Genomic DNA, 22,422 nt, shown 5'->3' with positions numbered 1-22,422 from the left:
GCCACCCCACCCAGACCTCATCACTCAGGGCAACGACAGGCTTCGTCGCCCGGACCTGCAGCCTCTTCGCCTCACGGTGTGGCTGCTGCGTAACTGAGCCGGGGTGACAGGAAGCCTTCCACCTGGTCAACGTACCGGGCCGAGTGGAAGCGTTTCGTCTACAGCTGCAATATGCTCGATCTTGCTCCTACTGAGGTCTCGATCCCCTCTATTTGGCCTGCCTCTGGCTTTCAGCAGCAGGACCTGGTGGTATCATCGCTGAGGGTACACTCGGCAGCCATCTCTACCTTCCAGTCAGGCTAAGGTGGACGTTCCGTGTTCTCACACTCTATGGGTTCGAGGTCCCTCAAGGGCTTGGAGCGCTTGCACCCTCGGGTGCACCGCCCAGCCCCAACCTGGGACCTCAACCTAGTTTTAACCAGACTTATGTCTCCCCCATTCGAGCCGTTTGCGACCGGCCCTCTGCTATACCTGTCTTGGACGACAACTTTCCTCGTAGCTGTTACATCGGCCAGACGGGTCTCTGAGCTCAGAGCTCTTACGGTGGTTCCGCCGTACATTAGGTTTCACAAATACAAGGTGCAGTTATGACCGCACCCGGCTTTCCTCCCTAAGGTGGTTTCGGCCTTTCATGTTACCCACAGCTCAACGCAATGGGCGCAACCATTGCACTCCCTGGACATCTGTGGAGTGCTCGCATTTATATTGCGCTGACAGAACCATTTCATAAGGTGCCCCAGCTCTGTCACGGTAGCAGACCAAAGGGAGGGCTTGCTTGTTTTCCTCTCAGAGGATCTCATCTTGGGTGATGGCGTACATCTGCACTTGTTATGATTTGGCTCATATTTCCCCAAGCCACATCACCGTGCATTCTACCAGGGCTCACCTTTGTAACTGTTGTTCTTTGAGATGTGTTGCTAATATCCATTCCACACCCGCCCTCCTTCCCCTCTGTCGGAGTAGCCGGCAAGAAGGAACTGAGGAGCGGGCAGGCCAGCAGGGGTTTATATCAGGCGCCATACCGGCGCCACTCCAGGGGGCGACCTGCTGGCCCACCGAGTGTTGCTAGGGTAAAAAGTCTCCGACGAACGTGCACACGGTGCGCGCACACCTAATTGGAATGGATATGAGCAACACATCTCGAAGAACAACAGTTACAAAGGTGAGTAACCATCTTATCTAGGAGCAGAGTAGATCAGAATGTCAGATTAGGATTTTTCCAGAAAGAAAATAACTTTTCCTGATGGGTTTAACATTATTGGCATTCATTTAACTACTTTTGAAATGACTTGTAGGTGGGTATTAGTTTGATAAAGGAAATGTTTGTGGAAAACAGGCAGGCCCTTCATTTTAAACAATACAAGTGAATGTGGGGCCACTACTACTTTTGTTGGTCATTTTTGGCAGTTATGTCTGGAGCCAAACAATGTGTTTTCACCTTCCCTTCCCTGAATGTAAGTCTGATGACATCCTTTGATGAGGTAGTGTTTCATTTGACTTAAACTGTATTCAGGAGAATTCATACAAACTTTTCTGCATTTCACATTGGATTTTTTTTAAATAAACAAATGAATATTACTATTTTATCAGTGCTGAGTGGGCATTGCTATGGCATTAGTTGGAATATTGGGTCCAGTTGGGGAAACGTGGACAAATTTGCGAAAGTCCAGAGAGAGGAGAGCAACAAAAATGATTAAGGGTCTAGAAAACATGACCTATGAGGAAAAATTGAAAAAACTGAGTTTGTTTAGTCTGGAGAAGAGACAACTGAGGGGGGAAATGATAAGTCTTCAAGTACATAAAAGGTTGTTATAAAGAGGAGGGTGATAAATTGTTCTCCATAACCACTGAGAACAGGACAAGAAGCAATGGGCATAAATTGCAGCAAGAAGATTTAGATTACACCTTAGGAAAAACTTTCTAACTGTAAGAGTAGTTAAGCACTGGAATGAATTACCAGAGAAGGTTGTGGAATCTCTGTCTAAGCTGTTCTTAAAAGCCTTCAATGACAAACACTTTTCAGGGATGGTCTAGATGACACTTAGTCCTGCCTCAGTGCAGGGAACTGGACTAGATGACCTACTGAGGTTCCTTCCTGTCCTACATTTCTGTGATTCTGTGAAATGCACTGGCTACTACACAAATGTATTTGTACAAGGCCTAGCACAATGGGGCTTCAGTCTTGGCTGGGGCCCAGGGCTGTTACTGTAATACTAATAGCCATAATAATAGTATAGAAAGACATAGTCCTGCCCTGCAGAACTTGCCATCTACAAGGACAGAAGAGGAGGGAAGGGAATACAATAGACAAATGAACGCACACTTACCCCTCTAGTTAACCGTTGCTTGTTGGTTTGTTTGTGGCTACTATTTTATTGTTACTTGTTTTCAATTCCTGCCTGGTTTTTGTTTTTTTTAATTATACCTGTTGCCAACTTTGAATTGTTAAGTAAATTTTAACTCTTGCCTATTAAGCCTTGTGAAGTTCACTTTACACACGCTTCCTTCTTATTGTTTACCCAAGAAGCCCAACCTACCTGCTGCTCTGGGATAACTGCTCCTCTCTCCACCCTGCCCAGCCACATAAGAGATTAAGGCCTGGGCTACACTTGCGCTTTACAGCGCTGCAACTTTCTCACTCAGGGGTGTGAAAAAAACACCCCCTTGAGCGCTGCAAGATACAGGGCTGTAAAGCGCCAATGTAAACGGTGCCGCAGCGCTGGGAGTTAAACCCCATCAGGATGTGGAGTACGTGCAGCGTTGGGAGAGAGCTCTGCCCTCTCCCAGCTCTCTCCCAGCGCTGGTACTGCGCTTTGAAGTTTCAAGTGTAGCCATACCCAGGGGTGAGGCAATGGGATGAAATTTTCTGTGCCAGAGCTGAGCTTCATACAAAGGTCCAATGTGTGGACTGAAATATGCAGAGTTTGCAGATCAGGATTAATGCACACTGATGGAAAGGACTTTATGGGGGAAGCCTGTAGAATAACCATTGTGGTTAAGCATTTAAAAATAGTCTCTCCACTTATGAACAGCTAGCCTAGTCTCTTACTTTCTGTAAACATTCGGGAGTATATTTTCTGGTCACGCACAGCGCTACCATTACTGTGAATGGAATTTATGTAGGTGCCACTACTGTGAGACAACTCTCCAACTAAATATTTATAAACAAGATAAATAGTACTGAAAATGTCTGGGCTTACTGCATTTGTTTTTTGTTGCTTTTCATGAAGTCCACAAAGTACTGTGACTGAATCAAGCCATTGGATCATATTCTGCCCTCTTTTACGCACAGGTAACCCCAAGGACTTAAAAGCAAGTAATTGGCATTTGGTTAATAATGGATTTTGGTATTTTTTCCCATCCCAATCTCAGATCCAAACAGGCAAAGCTTTTTTTAAAAAATGCATATAGAGAAACTTGTGGTTGTTTCAGCATGGGGGGAATCCACTCCTCAACAATCTGAAATGCCATAATAAAACTACCAAAATCAGTGGCTTTGAAGGCTTAGTGTAAGAGAGGCAAGATATAGTGGTATAAATAGGAAATAATACATTAAACCTCTAATAGCACTCAACCATCCAGGATATAAATTGAGTGCCACAAAAGAATGGGAGGGGAAAAAATCTGTCATATTTCAACAGCCTGCTTATTCCTATGAACAAATAAATGGTGCTGTGCGGGCGCCACTTCTCTTGCATGCAGAAACATTTTGAGTAGAGACTGAGTGAATAGTAACACATTCCATCAATAAATACGTCTAGCAAAGGAAGGCTCCTTAATAATTCAATCCATGGGTAGGAGAGGGAGTGTATAGCTATTTGCTGACAGCAGAGGAGTGTAGAGACTTGGGGATCCTGAGTTCAATTTCAAGTTCTGGAGGGGAGTGGGCTCTAGTGGTTATAGGCCCTTCTTCCCTTGTCTCTGTCCCTCTCTGTTCCTACCCTCCTCTTCCTATTCACCTCACCCTTCCTGGCTCCTCATTGCTCCTTTCCTACACCGCACCCTCTGGACCCTGCTTCCCATTCACTCCTCCAGCTCCTGACCCCCCCTCCTTTTTTAGTTCCGAAACACCCTGCCCCATCCTTTGGATACTACCCCTTCTGCTCCTTCACACCCCCTGGCTCCTGCACCCTACTCTCCCCCACCGCCATAATTTCTCAGCTCTCTGCCCTCCAGTCTGGCAACTTCCTTCATCTTCTCTACGCTGCCTGGGTGCCAGCTGGGGAACACAGAGCACAGGAGACAATCTCCCTGCTCTCCAGTCCTGTGCCTAGTGCAGTGCCACAGTGGCTGCGAGTAGCCAGGAGCAGCAATTGTAGTGAAAGCTCTGCTCAGCCCCTCCAGACCCAAGTTAGAGCATGCTCACTGCACATGGAATCTTTGGAGGATTTATCTGCCAAACTCTAAGTCTCTACTGAGCAAGTGTGAACTGAGATTTTGTCAGAGGCTTGTAACTTGACCAAAGTTAGGTGAATTTTCTTGGGAACAGTCAAAGGTGCATCCATGATGCCCCGGCCAAATTTCAAGTTTCTGCTCCAAAAACAGGAGGTACTAGAGTGGCTCAGCCAAATGGTTCCAAGAATTATTTTAGCATGGGCGAAACAATGTATTTTCCCCAAATCTGTTCTTGGAAATGGCTGAATAGTTTTTACTGAAACATTAAAAAAAAAATCAAAAATAAAAATTCAGTTAGAGACAGACATCCAACATGGAAAAATGTCAGCCCAAATGATCAAAGTTTGACAAAGTTGTAAGTAACTGGAAACTGGGACTACTTATGGAAAATGTCAGACAGCCTTAACTATAGGCAACACTACCTGTGCCACCTATAATACACACATTTTAAATTTCTTTAAGAACCCTTAATTGTCCTGTGACAAGGGATCACCAGTTCTTAATGGATGCTAGTAGATTTCCTCTCTTCAGTGGAGTATAAGTGTCTGTGTGGTAGGGGTTTATCTTTCCTCTTAACTATGCTCCTTCTTGTCTACTCATGTCAATGATATGTCTGGTATGAAGGGAACTTCTTATTCATCTTCTACACATCTTTGGCTTATATGTCTCTCTCTCTCTCTCTGTCTCTCCCCCCCCCCCTTCAAATCTCCTTCCTTCCCCTTCTTCCATACACACCCTGAGGGCCTTTGCAAGAAATGGAATTTATACAAAATACTATAGAATGGTCATGGGTAAAGGGGGATAGTCTCCATGTGGCAATGCAGTTTGTTTTCAGACCTTGTGTGAGGGCTGTTTTGAATGTCTTCTATTTACTGTAGCTGCTGAGCTCTAGTTTGAACCTGTGTTATGTGAGTAGCTGGAGAAGAGTGAGTATGTGCCGTGCTGAAGAGCAGCCTACTAGTCAGGACGTTTCCAGGTGATGTAGGCACTGGTGGCTTGATTTCCAGAGGTTTTGAGAACCCCCAAATATCTGAGATGCCATAGGCAATTAGAAATGCTCAGTGTCCTTGTATATCAGGACGTTTAGTTTTCATGGATTGCTTTTTTTAAAATTTTCTATTAATATTAGATGTTAAGAGGGTTATTTGCCATGTTTTCAAGAATTAACAAATCAGTGATAAGTTTTCAAACTTTAAAAGGTTCTCTTTCAATATTGACATCCCAAACATTGCATTAGTGAATGAGAGTCACCAGTAAAAGTTAAACAGAAACTGTAAAGGACAAGTTTCGTTTTGCAAGCTGAGTTAAGATGCAATTTTGAAAGGGCTTGATTTTCAGAAAGTGCTGAGCACCTACCCTCTAAAAATCACAGCTCTTTAAGGTGTCTCTCACTGAGGACCCCAAAATCGAGGCACCCAGAATCACTAGTAACTTCTGAAAATTGAGTTAAAGCTGTTAGTAAGACAGCGGAGAAAAAATAATTGTGAATTTTTTAAAAGCTGACCATGTCCCTTTAGTTTGCTAACAATGACTTTCTGTGTACCTGCTTGTGTGTGTGTGGTGGTGATGATTGGGGTTTAACAGTCTCCAGAGAGGTAAAGAGCAGGGATCCAACACATGTGCTGCAAGGAATGTCAAGTCTAAAGAGGAAAGCAGGAGACCTTTCTTTTCCCCCTCATTAAATTTGTAGCTGTGATTGATATTTTATTTCGTGGCACTGACAGGTATTTTAGGTGAGTTGAAAACCTGCAGGCATCTGGAATATATTTGTTTATTTTTCAACTTCACTCTGTGTTTGGTTCTTGTTTTCTCACTGAAATGTCATTTACAGCCTGTCCCACAATAGCTCTCTTCATACAGGAAAAATAAGCCAATAAGCCAAAAATAAGACTAGGGTGCAAAGTTACTTCTTGAATACAAAATTCAGTTGGCTGGATAGATTATGATGAAGATGTGAGTAGGTAGAAAAGTAGACAGTGGTTTTTTTTTTACTGAAGGAATCTTGACCATCCCCACAAGAAAACTGCATTTTGAAAGGATGGATTTGTCACTGGATATAAACTTCCCACCCATTTCCTAATAGTGCTCTTATTTTGGTCTTTGGTATATGTGGGTTTTCATAGTGTTGTCATTGTTTTGCCTCCCCCGCAAATGGGCAAGATGGGGTTTGGTTTGACAGAGAGACTGTGGAAATGGAAATAGAAAACAGTGTTCTTCTGGGGATGGGTCTCCTCTCTCTCCAGCTGTAGAAGAATAAGACACTAGTGTGTGTGTGTGTGTGTGTGTGTGTGTGTGTGTGTGTGTGTGTGTGTTTAACAATGTGTTCTCACCTCATTCCTTCTGGGATCCCTGATGTTACAGTATTTTTTTAATGTTCTAACTGTTTGCTGTATTTCTGTAGCGCCCAGTGTGATGGGGAGGAGAGAAGGACTTGATGTTTTATACAGAAAATAATTACTTTACAGATTGGGGCTGATCCTCAGCTGGTGTCAATTGTCATAGTGTCATGACAACTTGGGATGCCTCAAATGTTAAAGGAAAAGAAAAAAGGTCTGTTTCTTAGAAAACTTTGTTTTGATTAACACAAAGTCCATCTGGTACCAGCAATTTTGGCGTTGCTATAAACTGCACGGTTTTGCGTTTTACTAGGCTACCTACCCTGCTGTTCTCGGTTATAAAATCTCTGAATGCTGTGATAATGTAATTGATTTTGGGATGAGCTGTACTTTTCAGGAAGCCAAAGCTGCCAAATATCTGTCTTGGCCTCTGTTCGAAGTGTGTAAGAGAAATCCTTACATTATTAAGCATTTTTGGATTTATTGTGTGTTTGTGTTGCTTCAGGGAGTATTCCTCTCAGGCTTTTAAAAGACAGCAAGTAGCCAGTTACGCAGTGGATTTTGCTATGTGGGAGAGTTGGTATGAAGGCAAGTTGAAACCTCTGTCCAAATGTTATTTTTTCACACTTGGTTAGCAGAATTGGCAATCTGGATTTCCTGCTCCAATTTGCTCTGTTAATTAAAATCAGTGAGATCCACATCTAGAAATCTTTACCATATTGTTATGATGAGGCACTAATATTTTGTGAGATCATTCTTTTTGTTGCACAGGGACTACTGGCGATATACAGTTTTATTCTTCTCTGCGTCCCACCCTGACTCCACTATGGGCTGTGCATGAGCACTGAGGATCTGTGTTCTTGTGCATATGTGGATGGAGCTGATAATGGGGAGTGATCCTTCTGAACAGAGAGGTGTCTTAGAGTATGTCTACACTGCAGTTAAAAAAAACATAGCTGGCATGTGCCTGCTGACTCTGGCTCGCGGAGCTGTTTAACTGTGGTGTAGATGCTCAGGCTGGAGCCCAGGCTCTTGGACCTTGCGAGGTAGACAGATCCCACAGGTCGGGCTGCAGCCCAAGCCTGAACATCTACTCCTCAGTTAAACAGCCTCTTAGCCACAGCTCCAAAAGCCCAAGTCAACTGGCATGGGCCAGCTGTGGGTATCTAATTGCAGTGCAGACATACTCTTAGATGTTTCATGGGGCTGTGTGGCTTGCAAATGAACAGAATTCTGATCTGTGACTGACTCAGTATAAAAGGCAGTTGTTTTTATAAAGGTACAAAATAGGAAACCTTGCAAAAGTGCAAAATAATTACATTTATTATGTTAAATATCCTGGTTAGCTTACCAAATAAGAATCATTAGCAACTTACAAACCGAACAAGCAAGCTGCACTAGAAAAACACACCTAATCCAAGTTGTCTCTCTAAGCTTGAATTTTACCTTGTATATGTTGCAAGCTGTGTATAACTACTATTCAGAAAACATACTTTTCCTGCTCTATCTGCAGCTCAGTGGAATTTGAGACAGGAGCGCTGAATTGTCCTTTGCTCACATTGGCCACATGTAAGATGTCTTCCTAGTTAGTCTTTCTGAGACCAGTAATACTGCTCATAAGACATCCAGAATATGAGTAATACCAGGGTTCTGGCAAAACATGTTGATGAGCTGGGTTACCCATATGGTTACCCATGGGTTTGTATTTCATATATGCCACCTCTCTAGCTTGGATGGGTTGGATGACCAGGACAGCTGGATCAACAAGCAGAGTATGATGTTATCTTTCATGGTTTTCCTTGTAGATTTCATAGCACAAGCTCTTTTTAAGTCAGAAAAATATATTTCCTAATGGAAGCTACATGAAAAGAAAATTTCTCTGCCTCAGTTGTAAAATGCCAAAAACATTTGGAAAAGAGATTATGAAGTTCAGAAACCCTTGAAATTCTCTGGGTTTGCCCATCCCCAGTTGTCCTTCTCATCCCTTCTGGTGCATCCTGGCTTGAGGCTAAATCTGTTCTTCAGGTTACAGTGCTGACCACAACCAGATGCAATACATAGGTTACTTTTCTTTGGGTGTGTTAGTGCTGAATGACTTAAGTGCTGCATGAAGGCACATCAGGAAGATGGGGTTTGGTAAAATGCCATGATAAGGCTTGCTGTATGGTGGGCTGGGCCTCTCATAACGTTGTGGGGCACTTGTAATTAATTCCTGCTTTTAAACAGTGATGCATTGACCCAAGACTGGATAAAATGTTTGATTATGCTTGGCATGATGAAGATGGGAATGAGAGTGTGGGTAGTAAAGTGCATTTTAATTATACATGTTATAGGCCAAAATGTCAAAATCAATAAGCTTAAAAAGTATGTGGGATATCTTGAAAGGAGCTTTAAACCATTAATACTAGATAGAAGTAGGATTTGGGCCCTCCAGCATGGGACAGATCAAGCACTTTGCATTTTCTTCCATCTTACTATGATCATCTTAAAACACATCCAGAATATTATAGAACTGGACAGACTAACGTACTCCTTTCAAAAAAGTTGAATCATTGTTATACTCAGCAGACTCCCATTCTGTGTACCTTGGAACATCCACCACCAGAAAGAGACCAATAATCAAAGACAACTGTCACGTTCCTTGAAATTTCAGGATATCGTTCCTTTTTTTTTTTTTTAAATATTTATCCTTAGATAGAACAAATGGATGGTAGGTGGTGGTGAGTTGGTTGCAGCTAAAGACCTTGATCAAGACCATATTGTACTAGGCACTGAAGAAACAACACAAAAACAGCTGTTGCTCCAGACAATTAACCTAATCTTGGACTGTGATGCTTTTCCTTATTTTTAACTAGTATATTGTTTCTAAGGCCATGTCTACAATACAGACGCTACAGTGGCACAGCTACAGCATTGCAGCTATGCTGCTGTAGAGCCAATGGATAGATGTTTTCCGCAGCAACAGAAGGGGCCTTTCTGTCAGCGCAGGTAATCCACTCTCCAAGCCGTGGTAGCTAGGTCCATAGAAGAATTCTTCCATCGGCTTAGCTACTGTGCTCTGGGGCATGAATTTTTCACACCTCTGGCATGGCAACTTAACTTTTAAGTGCAGATCATACCTAATAGTTATTCCAGACTGGAGCATGAATAGTGTAGATGGAATCTTTGGAGATCAGGAGATTTTATCAGGTAGATCCTAAATAGTCTCTACTGAGCATGTGCCAACTGTGATCCCTCCCCACGCCCACCCAAGATTTATAACTTGGTCAAATTTGGTTGGATTTTCATGAGGACAACAAAAGGCACATCCCTAACACAGAGACCCCCTTTGTACCATATTTCAATTTCCTGCTTCAGAAGCTGGTGGTGCTCGAGCTTTTGAGAGAAAAGGTCACCAGAATTTTTTAAATGGATAAAACAACATTTTTTTCTCTAGTGTCGTTCTCAGAAACAGCTGAACTATTTTGGCTGAAATTTCCCAGAAAAATATCAGTCTAAAGCAGACACTGGGCATGGAAAACTTGAACCTAAATGGTTAAAGTCTGTCAAAATTATAAGTAAGCGTAAACAGGCTTTTATAATGGGAAGTATTAGGCGACCTTAATAGTAGGCTGCGCTACCGGCCGTGTCTATAATAATGTAAACAAAATACAACCTACCACTTCTGTTGCTTACTAAAAAGCATAAGAGGTTTGAATTTCATGAGACATTCTAACTGGCACAAAAGTCCAGAGGCTGATCCAAACTCCGTTGAAGTCACTGGGAGTCTTTCCCTTGGCTTCAGTGGGCCTTGAATCAGAGCCATAGTGAAAATTTGAAGGCCAGTCTGACCTTTCATGAAGTATAAAACATGAAGACTAGTCTGAGCTTCCTTGTTCTGGGAAGTTAGGGCCTGATTAAAATCAGTGGGAGTTCAGAAAACTTTTCACCTTGGAGGATTGGGGTCTTGAAGACCAGTCTGACATTTAAGTCACCTCCTACTCTTGAATGTCAACATTTATAAATAAGTAGATGACAAGGGCCTTAGGTTATCCAGCTTTCTCTACAGTACATAGTTTGGGTTACTATGTTTTAGGCACAAAGCTTACAGAAGTTTTTTTAAAGAGATTGCATTTTCTAGAGTGCAACCAGCTGCACTCACTTTTCTTTGTTGTTGTTAAACTGATTCCTTCTCATACAGGTTTTGGTTCTGTTGCTTTTGTCAGCAGTGAAAACTTTTCTTCATATTTCAAAGGTGCCTATCACTAACTTCCTGCTATGGAAAAGTTGAACAAAAAGCCACAAATTAATAATCTCTTTTTCTTGAGGAATGTTGTGACCTCATTTTTACAGTGGCTTGAAGGCCTGAGGTAGTTAAAGGAGCCAGTGTATTGAGAGATTTGGAGAGGAAATAAAAAATAAATTTCTATACTAGATGTTCGCAGGAAAAAGTGTGACTCTTTCCTTGCATGGAGTGCTGACTTGAATACAAGCATTGTAAACTGTTTCATAATCTTTGGAGACTGTATAAACTGAATATTTTTTTTTATTCCTTATTTTTAACACGTTCTCAGAAACTCAACAATAATGTTTCTTCTATTTTCTCCAAGTTAAAAACATTCTTCACCTCCTACATACTTATCCCCCTCAACTATCTTCTCCTATGTTTTACTTGTTTTTCTTCCTCAGAAAAATGAAAAGTTTTTAGGGTCCTATATAAGCATATTTAGTTACTTTAGTGCCATAGTGACAGTCATTCATTATTTTAAAATGAGTATTAGAATTTGGAGAACACTTTACTGTATTAGAATAATTTAGAGAGAACAAGTTTTTGAGCTTTATAATGCTAGATCTCAAGCCTTTAATTTTACCTGCCTGTGGAGCAGAGAGGGTTTGCACAGACAAAGGGCATCCTATGCATTTGACACACTTCAATTAATAATCATAACAAACTAGTCAAGTGACTTGTAATAGAAGTGGAGTATGTGAACTCTACTTAAAAAGAGGGATGCTTTAAAGGAGCTCAATTTTTCCTGACTATGCCTCCCTCTCTAGGTTTTGAGCACAGAATTGGATTAACAAGCTTCTGAGTTTTAATCATGGCATGATAGTGACTTCTTTTGTGCTAGGAAAGTCATACATGGAGATTTGTGAGCATTAAGTAGTTTGTGGTTGTAAATAGAGCTGGTTGGGGAAACAATTATGATAATTTCTGCAATTGTTTTCATTTGAAATTTTGTTAAATTTTAGAAATAAAATATTGACTAATTCTAATTAGAAAATGCTTTGAAAATGGAAAATGATACAAATGCTTATCATTATAGCTTTAATGTTAACACATTAATAGACATAGATGGTTAGAGCATTGTGCCAGTGATTTTTCAGTGTGAAAAACAAGCTACTTTCCACTAAGTGTTTAAGCAAGTGTTTGTTCATTTGCATTTCAGCTACCTGACTGCAAGTAACAACCAGAATTTCTTGTATACTGCAAGGCCATTTTTGAAGAGGGCTGCTTTAGTAATAAGTTATGTAAGTATGAGTGATTTTTAAAATGTGGTGGTGTACATCTAAATAATATTAACATAAATTTTGCTGAACAGTATCACCAACAGAACTAGAAAGCTGAATATGCAGCTGAAATTCTATTTTAAGTGGTTTGACTAGATGGTATTAATTCACAGTTAATCTTGAAAGATAGTCCAATAAAATTTCAGCTGGACAGTTAGATAAAAATGCTGCTCTTTTCCACCTCAAATTCTCTTTTAGGTTACATAGGTTGTCATTTAAAAATCAACATTTGCAAATATCCCACAGTTGATCCTTTTCTAAATAGTGGGGAAATCTACAGAGTAAAATATACCACTGTGGGTTAACTGGAAAATACTGACTTTTCAATGGCAGTCACTGCAAGTGTAAAGAATGAACCCCATCTCCAGAAAGCAGTTGACCACGCTGCTCCAACCAGCGGGACTGGTAGTAAGAAAAAATCAGAAGGTTGCTCATTTTAAAGCATAACTCTCCCGTTGCCCCCTACAGGCCAGATTCTGTTTCCCTTACCTGGAACAGTAGTTAATGACACTAGTAATCCCCTTGAAACCAGCTAAAATAAATCAGTGGAACTCTCCCAGCATGAGGAAAGGTATTAACACCTTCATACTCATAAACATTGTCTCTGTTTTGAGAAGGCTTAATATCCCATACTGTCCATGGCAGTAATACACACTTACATGGTGGCGGGACACTCTGACAGAAAAGAGTAGAAAATTATCCAGATAAATATTTGTGAAATTTCTTTTATGTATATTCATAATGTGATTTATTTTTTAGTGGATGTTCAAGGATTAACACCCTGCTATGCCATTGGTACTAATAGGAATTGATTTCATAATTGCCCTGGAAATTGATTCTACATCAATCCCTAGTTTGTGTTGATTTCCCTGCAGTGTTTGCTAACTCTTAAAGAGCCATCTTAAAAAAAATAAAAAATTAAGAGTCTGCACGTTAAAGATTTGGATTTCCATGTATGGTATAATATTGCTCAAATAGTGGTAACCATTTCAATAGATGTTGTTCTTCTCTGAAGGTGATTCTTGTTTTATATTTCCGTTTCTGGATAATGGGAGGTTCCATGCCAATGTTTTCAGAACAGGACAATCCAGCTTCATTCTCACCTTACTTACTTACAAGGTACAGTACCAATAACTGCACAAACTTATTAACTACATGTAGTTTTCTTGAACGAAAATGTTTTAGTCAGGGAACGAACAGATCTTTGTTTTGTTGGTTAACTTCTACACGTAACTGCGTTTCCTTATTGCTCTTCCAAGATTAGAAAACAGTTGGCATTATTTGAATCACTGAAGCATGCAACAATGCCTGTGATATTATGCTGCTGCTGTTGTTTATGCTTTTTTGTTGAAAACAATGAGCTTATCTTTATAAGGGTAAGGTTTGTAGCCTAGTGGTTTTAGCACAGTAGTGGGAGTCCAGGTATCCCAGCTCTAATGCTAACTTTTTCTGTGATGTGGGGCAAATCACTTGACCTTTTTGTCTCAGATGCAGAGTCTGTAAACCAGAAATAATGATACTTAATCCCTCTGGCGTGCTAATGAGCAGTTAGCACTTTGAAGATATAAGGCAAGATAGGAGTATCAGGTATTATTCTTTTTGCTCTTACAAAGATATATCTCTAGGTGAGCCTGACTGCCAGGGATTATTTAAAAGTAATGGTCTGAAACTTGCAATTTATGTTATCATTAGATTGATTGGTGAAATAGCATAAAGAAGCTGATATAGCAGCAATGATGTTTCATTGCCCCCGCAGTCAAACCAAAGCTGGAGTGTTGTCAGTTTCCACAACCTAAGTTGGGCCAAGTCCATACGTGGATTTGAGGTCACACTGGAACTTCAGGAAGTATTGTTATGATGCAGAAAATGACATTCTTCCCTCTGAGTCTGACCAAACCAGTATTTTAGGATGATGATGGGGAGCTGATTTATGTTCAGGGGCTTTGCTTTAATTGATAAAACAAGGAACAAGCATGGCTTGATAATGCAAGAAGGATCATAGTTGTGGGGATGTTGTTTTGAAGAGAGGATATGAAAGTAATTGAAAGGTTTTTGTTCCAATGTCCCCATTGATTCCAAGTGAAAGGGGTAGCAGTCCTGTTTGATACCATTTTCCTGGAATGCTGATTTGTTGTTTTTAAAGACTAAAGCACAAACACGGCCGAGACTAGCAGACTGAGGTCAAGAAGCTGTTGTTCAACATCTGGAGCAAAATTGAACTGGATCTCATTTGAGAAACTACTCTAATAATGTGCCAAGAGCTTCCTATTATTAACAATACAAAAATTGCTTCCAGGGAACATGCTAGCTAATTTGGAAAGTTCTAAATTGTTACATATGATACATGTTTAGAATTTATCTTGAAGTGTCTAATAATAACATATTTCTTAAATCGTAGTATAAAAGACTTAGCCGTTTGTTCCTCTATTTAATGTTTATCCTAAGAGTAAGGTTATATAATATAAACCAATCCAGTATGACTCCAGTTATTTATTATTCTGTAACTGAAAATGTTTTATTCTATTTGCAATTAACATTTTACATTTTTTGCAATGACTGGGATAGCTTTTAAAAGAAAAATTAATTATTTGGTATAAGAGTGAATATTTATGTGATAATAGCACAGGGGTTTTTTTAGTGGCATGCTTCTGAAAGGCAACTAATCGATAGCACTGCAGACTGAGCTCCTCTTTATCTGAAGGACAGCTAGAGTGACCAGATGTCCCAATTTTATAGGGACAGTCCCAATATTTGAGGCTTTTTCTTATATAGGCTCCTATTACCCCCCCCCCCCACACACACACACACTCTGTCCCGATTTTTCATACTTGTTATCTGGGCAACCTAGACAGATATGATACAGAGAGCAGGCCGACCTTCCCTGTGCTGTGCCACTGATATGTGTCAGCCCTGACTTGAAATAACTATCTTTAGAAGGAAAGAAGAGTTCATTGTCCAGGGCCCATTCTATTCTTAGCCTATGCTATAGCTGCTAACAAGTGTACCCACTGTAAACATGTTTTGTTTGTAGAGCTGTGCAAGAATCAGAATTTCATTCCCATGGAACATTTTGTGTTTCAGATTTTTTCCCCCACTAGCAAATCAGAAATGCACAATTTTTTGTGTGATGGAAATTTTTGAAAGTTTGAAAGAACCAAAATGAAATTTTTTTGGAAGATGTCTGGATTGGCAAGCAGGCTTCCCAGCTGGGGAGCCAAGCCAATCGCTTGCTTGTTGTGTAGTCCGTCAGTCTGGAGCCCAGAGAACCAGCTAGCCTGCCTGTCTGGTTTCCACCTAAAGTTTTGTTGCAATCTACACATTCTTATGGAACATTTTCAATATTTGAATCAGCGTTTTCCAAAGGAAATTTTCCATGGGAAAATTTTTGTTCAGCTCTAGATTTTTGTAGTGTGATCCACTGTGAGCGGGACATGGACCATAAACTAATTCACTAGAGCCTAATATTTATTGTGTGACTGGTATGGCTTTCCCAGTCTTCAATAACACAAGCATGTGCATTAACCTCCGTTAAAAATATATTTCCACATTTCTTAACCATCAGAAGTAGATGCATCCTGTAATTGTGACAATTTGAAATCTTTTAAAAATGAATCCATTGTTTGTTCAACCTCCTAATAAAGTTTCTGCAATTCTGTTGCACGTGCAGGGGTACAAACAAGTAGTTCAAAGGTCAGAGTATGGGCTTCTCTATGTGGTAATCTACAGTGCCCCAGCTTGCTGCGCACTAACTCGCCGTGTGGAGCCTGCTACAGGGCAGGGAAAGTCCCGGAATGCAGCTTACCATACTGCACTTCGAAGCAGTATTACTCTAAATCACACTCTGGGAAGGGGCGGCTCTAGGTATTTTGCCACCCCAAGCATGGCAGGCAGGCTGCCTTCGGTGGCTTGCCTGCGGGAGGTCCCCGATCCCGCGGATTTGGTGGCACACCTGCAGGAGGTCCGCCGAAGCTGCGGGACCAGCGGACCCTCTGCAGGCTTACGCCGAAGGCAATCTGCCTGCTGCCCTTGCGGCGACCGGCAGAGCACCCCCCGTGCCTTGCCGCCCCAGGCACGCGCTTGGCGTGCTGGTGCCTGGAGCCGCCCCTGACTCTGGGTCTTTCACTGCACTGTATCACTGCCTACATGGGACATTACTGCACAGAAAACTGGTGCACAGTAGATTCTCACCCTGGCTTGCCACACAGTAGCTTGCTGTGTAGACAAGTCCTATGAATTCTTCAATTGGCAGACCCTGCTGTACAGTCTGTCTTCCAGTGTCACCAAAAGAATTTTAACTTGCAGTGAGATCTGCAGCATGCTCCATTATGATGGCCTGTGCCTCTAACAATGGCCTCCAGGAGAGGTAATGCCAGAATGACAGAATAGGCCTGTTATGTCATCGAGTCCATCTTTCAGCCAAGGCAGAAAATAAAAGGTACAGGAAATCCTACTCTTCTTGAAGACTCACTAGAGATGGGAAATGGGACCTCTTGTATCCCACACAAGGAACCTGGGTCTAATGAACCACTGGTTCTTCTTCGAGTGATTGCTCATATCCATTCCAGTTAGGTGTGCGCGCCGCACGTGCACATTCGTCGGAAAACTTTTACCCTAGCAACTCAGTGGGCCGGCAGGTCGCCCCCTAGAGTGGCGCCATCATGGCGCTTGATATATACCCCTGCCGGCCCACCCGCTCCTCAGTTCCTTCTTACCGCCCGTGTCGGTCGTTGGAACAGTGGAGCACGGCTTAGCTGACCTCCACTTCCCTAGCTACTCGTAGTTCTCGTATATAGTTATGCAGTTATAATCCTTTTATATATATATTTGTATAGTTATACGTTTTTCTTTGCTAACATAGTTAGTTTAGTAATTGTTAGCGGGGTTCAGGAAGTAGCCCCTTCCATGAACCTGGTGCCGGAGCCCATGCACGGCTCACCGGGTTTTAAAATGGGCTCGGCCTGCCAGAAGCCGATGCCGAAGGGAGATCCACACGACTTCTGTTTGAAGTGCCTCAGGGAATCACACTTGACAGCTAAGTGCCCCATTTGCAAGGCTTTTAAGCCGAGAACAAAAAGGAGCGGGACTTTCACTTACCCCTCCACCTTGGGCGCCGAGCGATGATCAAGCGGCTGGCAGAAGCGCCTCCTCGGCACTGGACCCCGACGGTACTGCCACGGCCTTTCGGCACCGGCCGTCGCCGGCACCGAAGTCGACTCGGCACCGCTCCCTTCCTCCGAGGTCGAGAAAGCCTACGATTCCTGCTGGTGCCTGACGGCTCCCCGGCACGCGCCGTGGTTGAGCCCCCTGCTCCTGCTGCTTCCGTGCCACCTGCATCGCAGCCAGAGAGCTCGTCTAAGTCGGATCGCCCGGCACCGGCACCTGCAGAGGCACCGACGACATCGGCACCGTCGATTCCAGTCCCCCAAGGCTATTGAATCCGGTGCCTGACAGCTCCCCGGCACGCGCCGTGGTAGAGCTTACTGCTCCTGCTGCTTCCATGCCAACTGCACCGCAGCCAGAGAGCTCGTCTAAGTCGGATCGCCCGGCACCGACACCTGCTGAGGCACCGACGACGTCGACACCGTCGATCCCAGTCCCACAAGGGCCGTAGAATCCGGTGCCTGACGGCTCCCCGGCACGCGCCGTGGTTGAGCTACTGCTCCTGCTGCTTCCGTGCCAGCGGCACCGCAGCCAGAGAGCTCGTCTAAGTCGGATCGCCTGGCACCGACACCTGCTGCGGCACCGACGACGTCGGCACCGTCGATCCCGGTCCCACAAGGGCCGTAGAATCCGGTGCCTGACGGCTCCCTGGCACGCGCCGTGGTTGAGCTACTGCTCCTGCTGCTTCCGTGCCAACGGCACCGCAGCCAGAGGGCTCGTCTAAGTCGGATCGCCCGGCACCGACACCTCGGAGGCACCGACAACGTCGGCACCGTCGATTCCAGTCCCACAAGGGCCGTCGAATCCGGTGACTGACGGCTCCCCGGCACGCGCCGCGGTTGAGCTTATTGCTCCTGCTGCTTCCGTGCCGACGGCACCGCAGCCAGACAGCTCATCTAACTCGGATCGCCCGGCACCGACACCTACCGAAGCTCTGACGACCTCGGTACCGTCGATCCCGGTCCCACAAGGGCCGTCGTATCCGGTGCCTGACAGCTCCCCAGTATGCACTGTGGTTGAGCCTGCTGTTCCCTCCACGCCGGAGACATTACCAGCGGCGAGGGATCTCATTGCCATGACAGAGTCGATGCTGCCTGACCCCGGCAACGCCGGTGCGGGTAATACAGTCTCTTCATGTGACCGTCCTCTGTCAGCACAGCAGAGCGGCACCGTTCATGATCACGGTCCCACAGACGCTCCAGGTCCTGTCGGCACGCCCGACACCACTTACAGTCCCGGTGCTGTTTTCCTCATCGGTACTGGTCGCACTCGCCGCACCGGTCGGTATCCCGTTCGCCGACCCGCTATCGGCACCGTTCCGACTCCCGGCACCGCGACAGGTACCTTGAGTCCTGTAGCCTCTCCCCGAGCCTCGAAATCTCGGTCGACCTCCCGGCACTGTTCTGGTTGCGGGTCTGGATCTCGTTCCAGGTACCGGTACGCCTCCCGGTGCCGGTCCCCGGTGCTGAGTTGGGTAAGGTCCGATAGAGTCAGAGACTCTGCCTGTGCCTTCTTTTAGTACCTCCATGGTCATCCGGACACGCATCCGTGTCATCCCACATGCGCAGATCTTATGTTCAGGACCACGATTCTGATATGATGGCCAGCGGGCGCCAGCCCCGAAACCGAAAGAGGCTTGGCGAATGAACCTGCTTGGCCGCCAGGTGTACTCTGCAGAGGCCCTGCAGCTCTTGGTAGCAAAGCAACAAGCCTTGCTTAGCTGCGATAATTGTAGCACCTGGGTGAAGGTAGTTTAGTTTATGGAGTTTCTCCCTCAAAACTCCCGCCAAGAGTTTGCTGCCGTCTTGGAGGACGGGGGGAAAAAAAAAAAAAAAGGTACCCAGAGCATCCCTCCAGGCCTCGTTGGACGCAGCAGACTCTGCAGCCAGGACTCTGGCCTTTGGTGTCGCCATGAGGTGCATCTCATGGCTTCAGGTTTCAAACCTCCGGCCAGAGCTGCAATATGCCATTCAGGATTTACCCTTTGTTGGTACAGGCCTCTTCGCGGCAAAGACAGCCCCAGGCTGCGAAGCCTGATGGACAATAGGGTCCTAATGGGCTCTCTCAGCATGCATATGCCAGCGACCAAACGCAGGACTTTTCTGTCCCCAGCCGCCATACTCTGTGCCTAGCCAGAGACAAGACTTTGGCAAACGGCGAGGCCAAGGTGGTCGCAGACGAACGTCAGGACCCCTAAAGAGGCAAGGTCAAGGTCCCTCGCAATTACCACTGGGACCAAAGACGAACCTTCCAAGGTTCGCCTGAGGGCGGTGTACCAGTCACAGGCCGGGATCCCAGTCCCGCTTTCTCCTGGCGTGGCCCCAGTTAATTTCAGATCGCTGGGTCCTGCGCACGGTGGAGCATAGGTACCACCTCTAATTTGTTCCAGCCCTGTCCCCCTTCAGCGGACGAAAGGGGTAAGGGGTTTTACTCCCGTTATGCCCTAGTCCCCCACTCGAACGCAGGTCTCAGACCTTCCTAGTCCTGCACGGACTCAACCGGTTTAGGATAAGGTTGAAGTTCCGCATGGTATCCCTGGGAACCATTATTCCATCCTTGCCTCCTGGGGGCTACTATGCCGCCCTGGATATGAAGGACACGTACTTTCGCAATGCCATCTTCCCTCCGCACAGGAGATACCTCCGCTTTCTAGCCAACTGTCAGTACTTCTGGTTTACGGCCATAGTCACTGCCTACCTTCGCTGATGTCGGATATGCGTTTTTCCGTATCTGGACGATTCGCTTATCCGAGGAGACTCCGAGACACAAACCACTCAGCACGTGGGCATCGTCACGGTCTTATTCACAGGTCTAGGCCTGATGATGACTATAGAGCAATCCACTCTGGTTCCCACGCAGAGGTTGGACTTCCTAGGGGCTATCCTGGTCTCCTACCTAGCCGGAGCCTGCTTATCACAACTGCGGTTTTTAGGCGATGGCAACAATCATCCGAGGTCTGCAGGCTTTCCCAACGACCTCGGCTCGTACTTGTCTCAGTCTCCTGGGTCCATGGCTGCCCGCAAGTTTGTAACCAAATACGCCAAGCTCCGCCTCCGTCCTCCCCAAGTCCGGCTCACCTCGGCGTACCACCCGGACAGGGAGCCGATGGTCATGGTAGTCACCGTTCCCTCGAGCACCTTAGGCTCCCTAGAGTGGTGGCTAACTCCCTCCCTGGTGTGGGCAGGGATGCGGTTCCATCCGCCCCAGCCCTCACTGCCCCTAACGACGGACGCGTCATCTCTCTGCTCGAGTGCTCATGGTCACCTCCGAGCTTAAGGCCTTTGGTCTTCTCGGGAGCTGGCATTCCACATCAATGCCCCAAAAATGAGAGTAGTCTGCCTGGCTTGCCAGGGGTTCCAGCGGCAGCTGCGAGGCCGTGGTATCTTGGTGTTTACAGCCAACACAACGGCCATGTGCTTCATAAACAACCAGGGAGGGACATGGTCCTCCCCCCTTTTGTCAGGAGGCCATCCATTTCCGGGACTTTTGCATGGCCCACTCGATGGAGCTGGTGACGTCCTTTCTCCCAGGCGTTCGGAACGTCTTGGCGCTTTGACTCAGCAGGTCTTTCCTGTCTTACGAGTGATCACTCTGCCCCATGTGAGGCGTTCTGCTTTCCAGAAGTGGAGATGTTTCCTCACATAGACCTGTTCGCTCACCGCGAGAGCAGAAAATGCCAGATGTTCTGCTCCTTCCAAGGTCTCTCCTCGGGATCGATCTTGGACGCATTCCTGGTGTCAGGGAAAGGCCAACTCCATTATGTCTTCCCACTGTTCCCACTGGTTCATTAGGTCCTGCTCAAACTCCGCAGGGGCAGAGCGCGCATCATCATGATCACTCCAGAGTGGTCCAGACAGCACTGATATACCACGTTGCTCGGCCTGTCAATAACAGACCCAATTACCCTGCCACCCCACCCAGACCTCATCACTCAGGGCAACGACACGCTTCGTCATTCGGACCTGCAGCCTCTTCGCCTCACGGTGTGGCTGCTGCGTAACTGAGTCGGGGTGACAGGAATCCTTCCACCTGGTCAACGTACCGGGCCAGGTGGAAGCGTTTCTTCTACAGCTGCAATTACAGCTGCAATACGCTCGATCTTGCTCCTGCTGAGGTCTCGATCCCCTCTATTTGGCCTGCCTCTGGCCTTCAGCGGCAGGACCTGGCGGTATCATCGCTGAGGATACACTCAGCAGCCATCTCTACCTTCCAGCCAGGCTAAGGTGGACGTTCCGTGTTCTCACGCTCTATGGGTTCGAGGTCCCTCAAGGGCTTGGAGTGCTTGCACCCTCGGGTGCGCCGCCCAACCCCAACCTGGGACCTCAACCTAATTTTAACCAGACTTATGTCTCCCCCAGTCGAGCCGTTCACGACTGGCCCTCTGCTATACCTGTCTTGGACGACATCTTTCCTCGTAGCTGTTACATCGGGCAGACGGGTCTCCGAGCTCAGAGCTCTTACGGTGGTTCCGCCGTACACTAGGTTTCACAAAGACAAGGTGCAGTTATGACCGCACCCGGCTTTCCTCCCTAAGGTGGTTTCGGCTTTTCATGTTACCCACAGCTCAACGCAATGGGCACAACCATTGCACTCCTTGAACATCTGTGGAGTGCTCGCATTTATATTGCACTGACAGAACCATTTCGTAAGGTGCCCCAGCTCTGTCACGGTAGTGGGCCAAAGGGAGGGCTTGCTTGTTTTCCTCTCAGAGGATCTCATCTTGGGTGATGGCGGACGTCCGCACTTGTTATGATTTGGCTCATATTTCCCCAAGCCACATCACCGTGCATTCTACCAGGGCTCAGGCTTCATCTGCCGCCTTGCTGGCTCGTGTTCCTTCCCATGAGATCTGTCGCGCAGCTCCATTGGTCCTCGGTCCATACCTTTGCTTCGCAGTATGCCCTGGTTCAACGGTCAAGAGATGCTGTAGCCTCTGGCTCAGCAGTTTTCATTCTGCCACATTTCACTCCGACCCCACCGCCTA

General features: G+C 45.5%; 1 protein-coding gene across 1 annotated transcript in view; it reads left to right on the top strand.

Moving 5' to 3' along the window:
- The window catches only part of TMTC1 (transmembrane O-mannosyltransferase targeting cadherins 1), a 227,375-nt gene that overhangs the window by 79,952 nt on the left and 125,001 nt on the right, over positions 1-22,422 (top strand). The window contains 2 exon segments of the mRNA XM_030543349.1: positions 12,158-12,239; positions 13,294-13,397. Of these exon segments, the coding sequence (XP_030399209.1) occupies positions 12,158-12,239; positions 13,294-13,397 (186 nt within the window).

Source organism: Gopherus evgoodei, chromosome 1, assembly GCF_007399415.2.
Source record: "Gopherus evgoodei ecotype Sinaloan lineage chromosome 1, rGopEvg1_v1.p, whole genome shotgun sequence".
NCBI classification, from domain to species: domain Eukaryota; kingdom Metazoa; phylum Chordata; order Testudines; family Testudinidae; genus Gopherus; species Gopherus evgoodei.
Note: the sequence above shows the minus strand (reverse complement) of the source record. Positions and strands in the feature narration are given on the sequence as shown.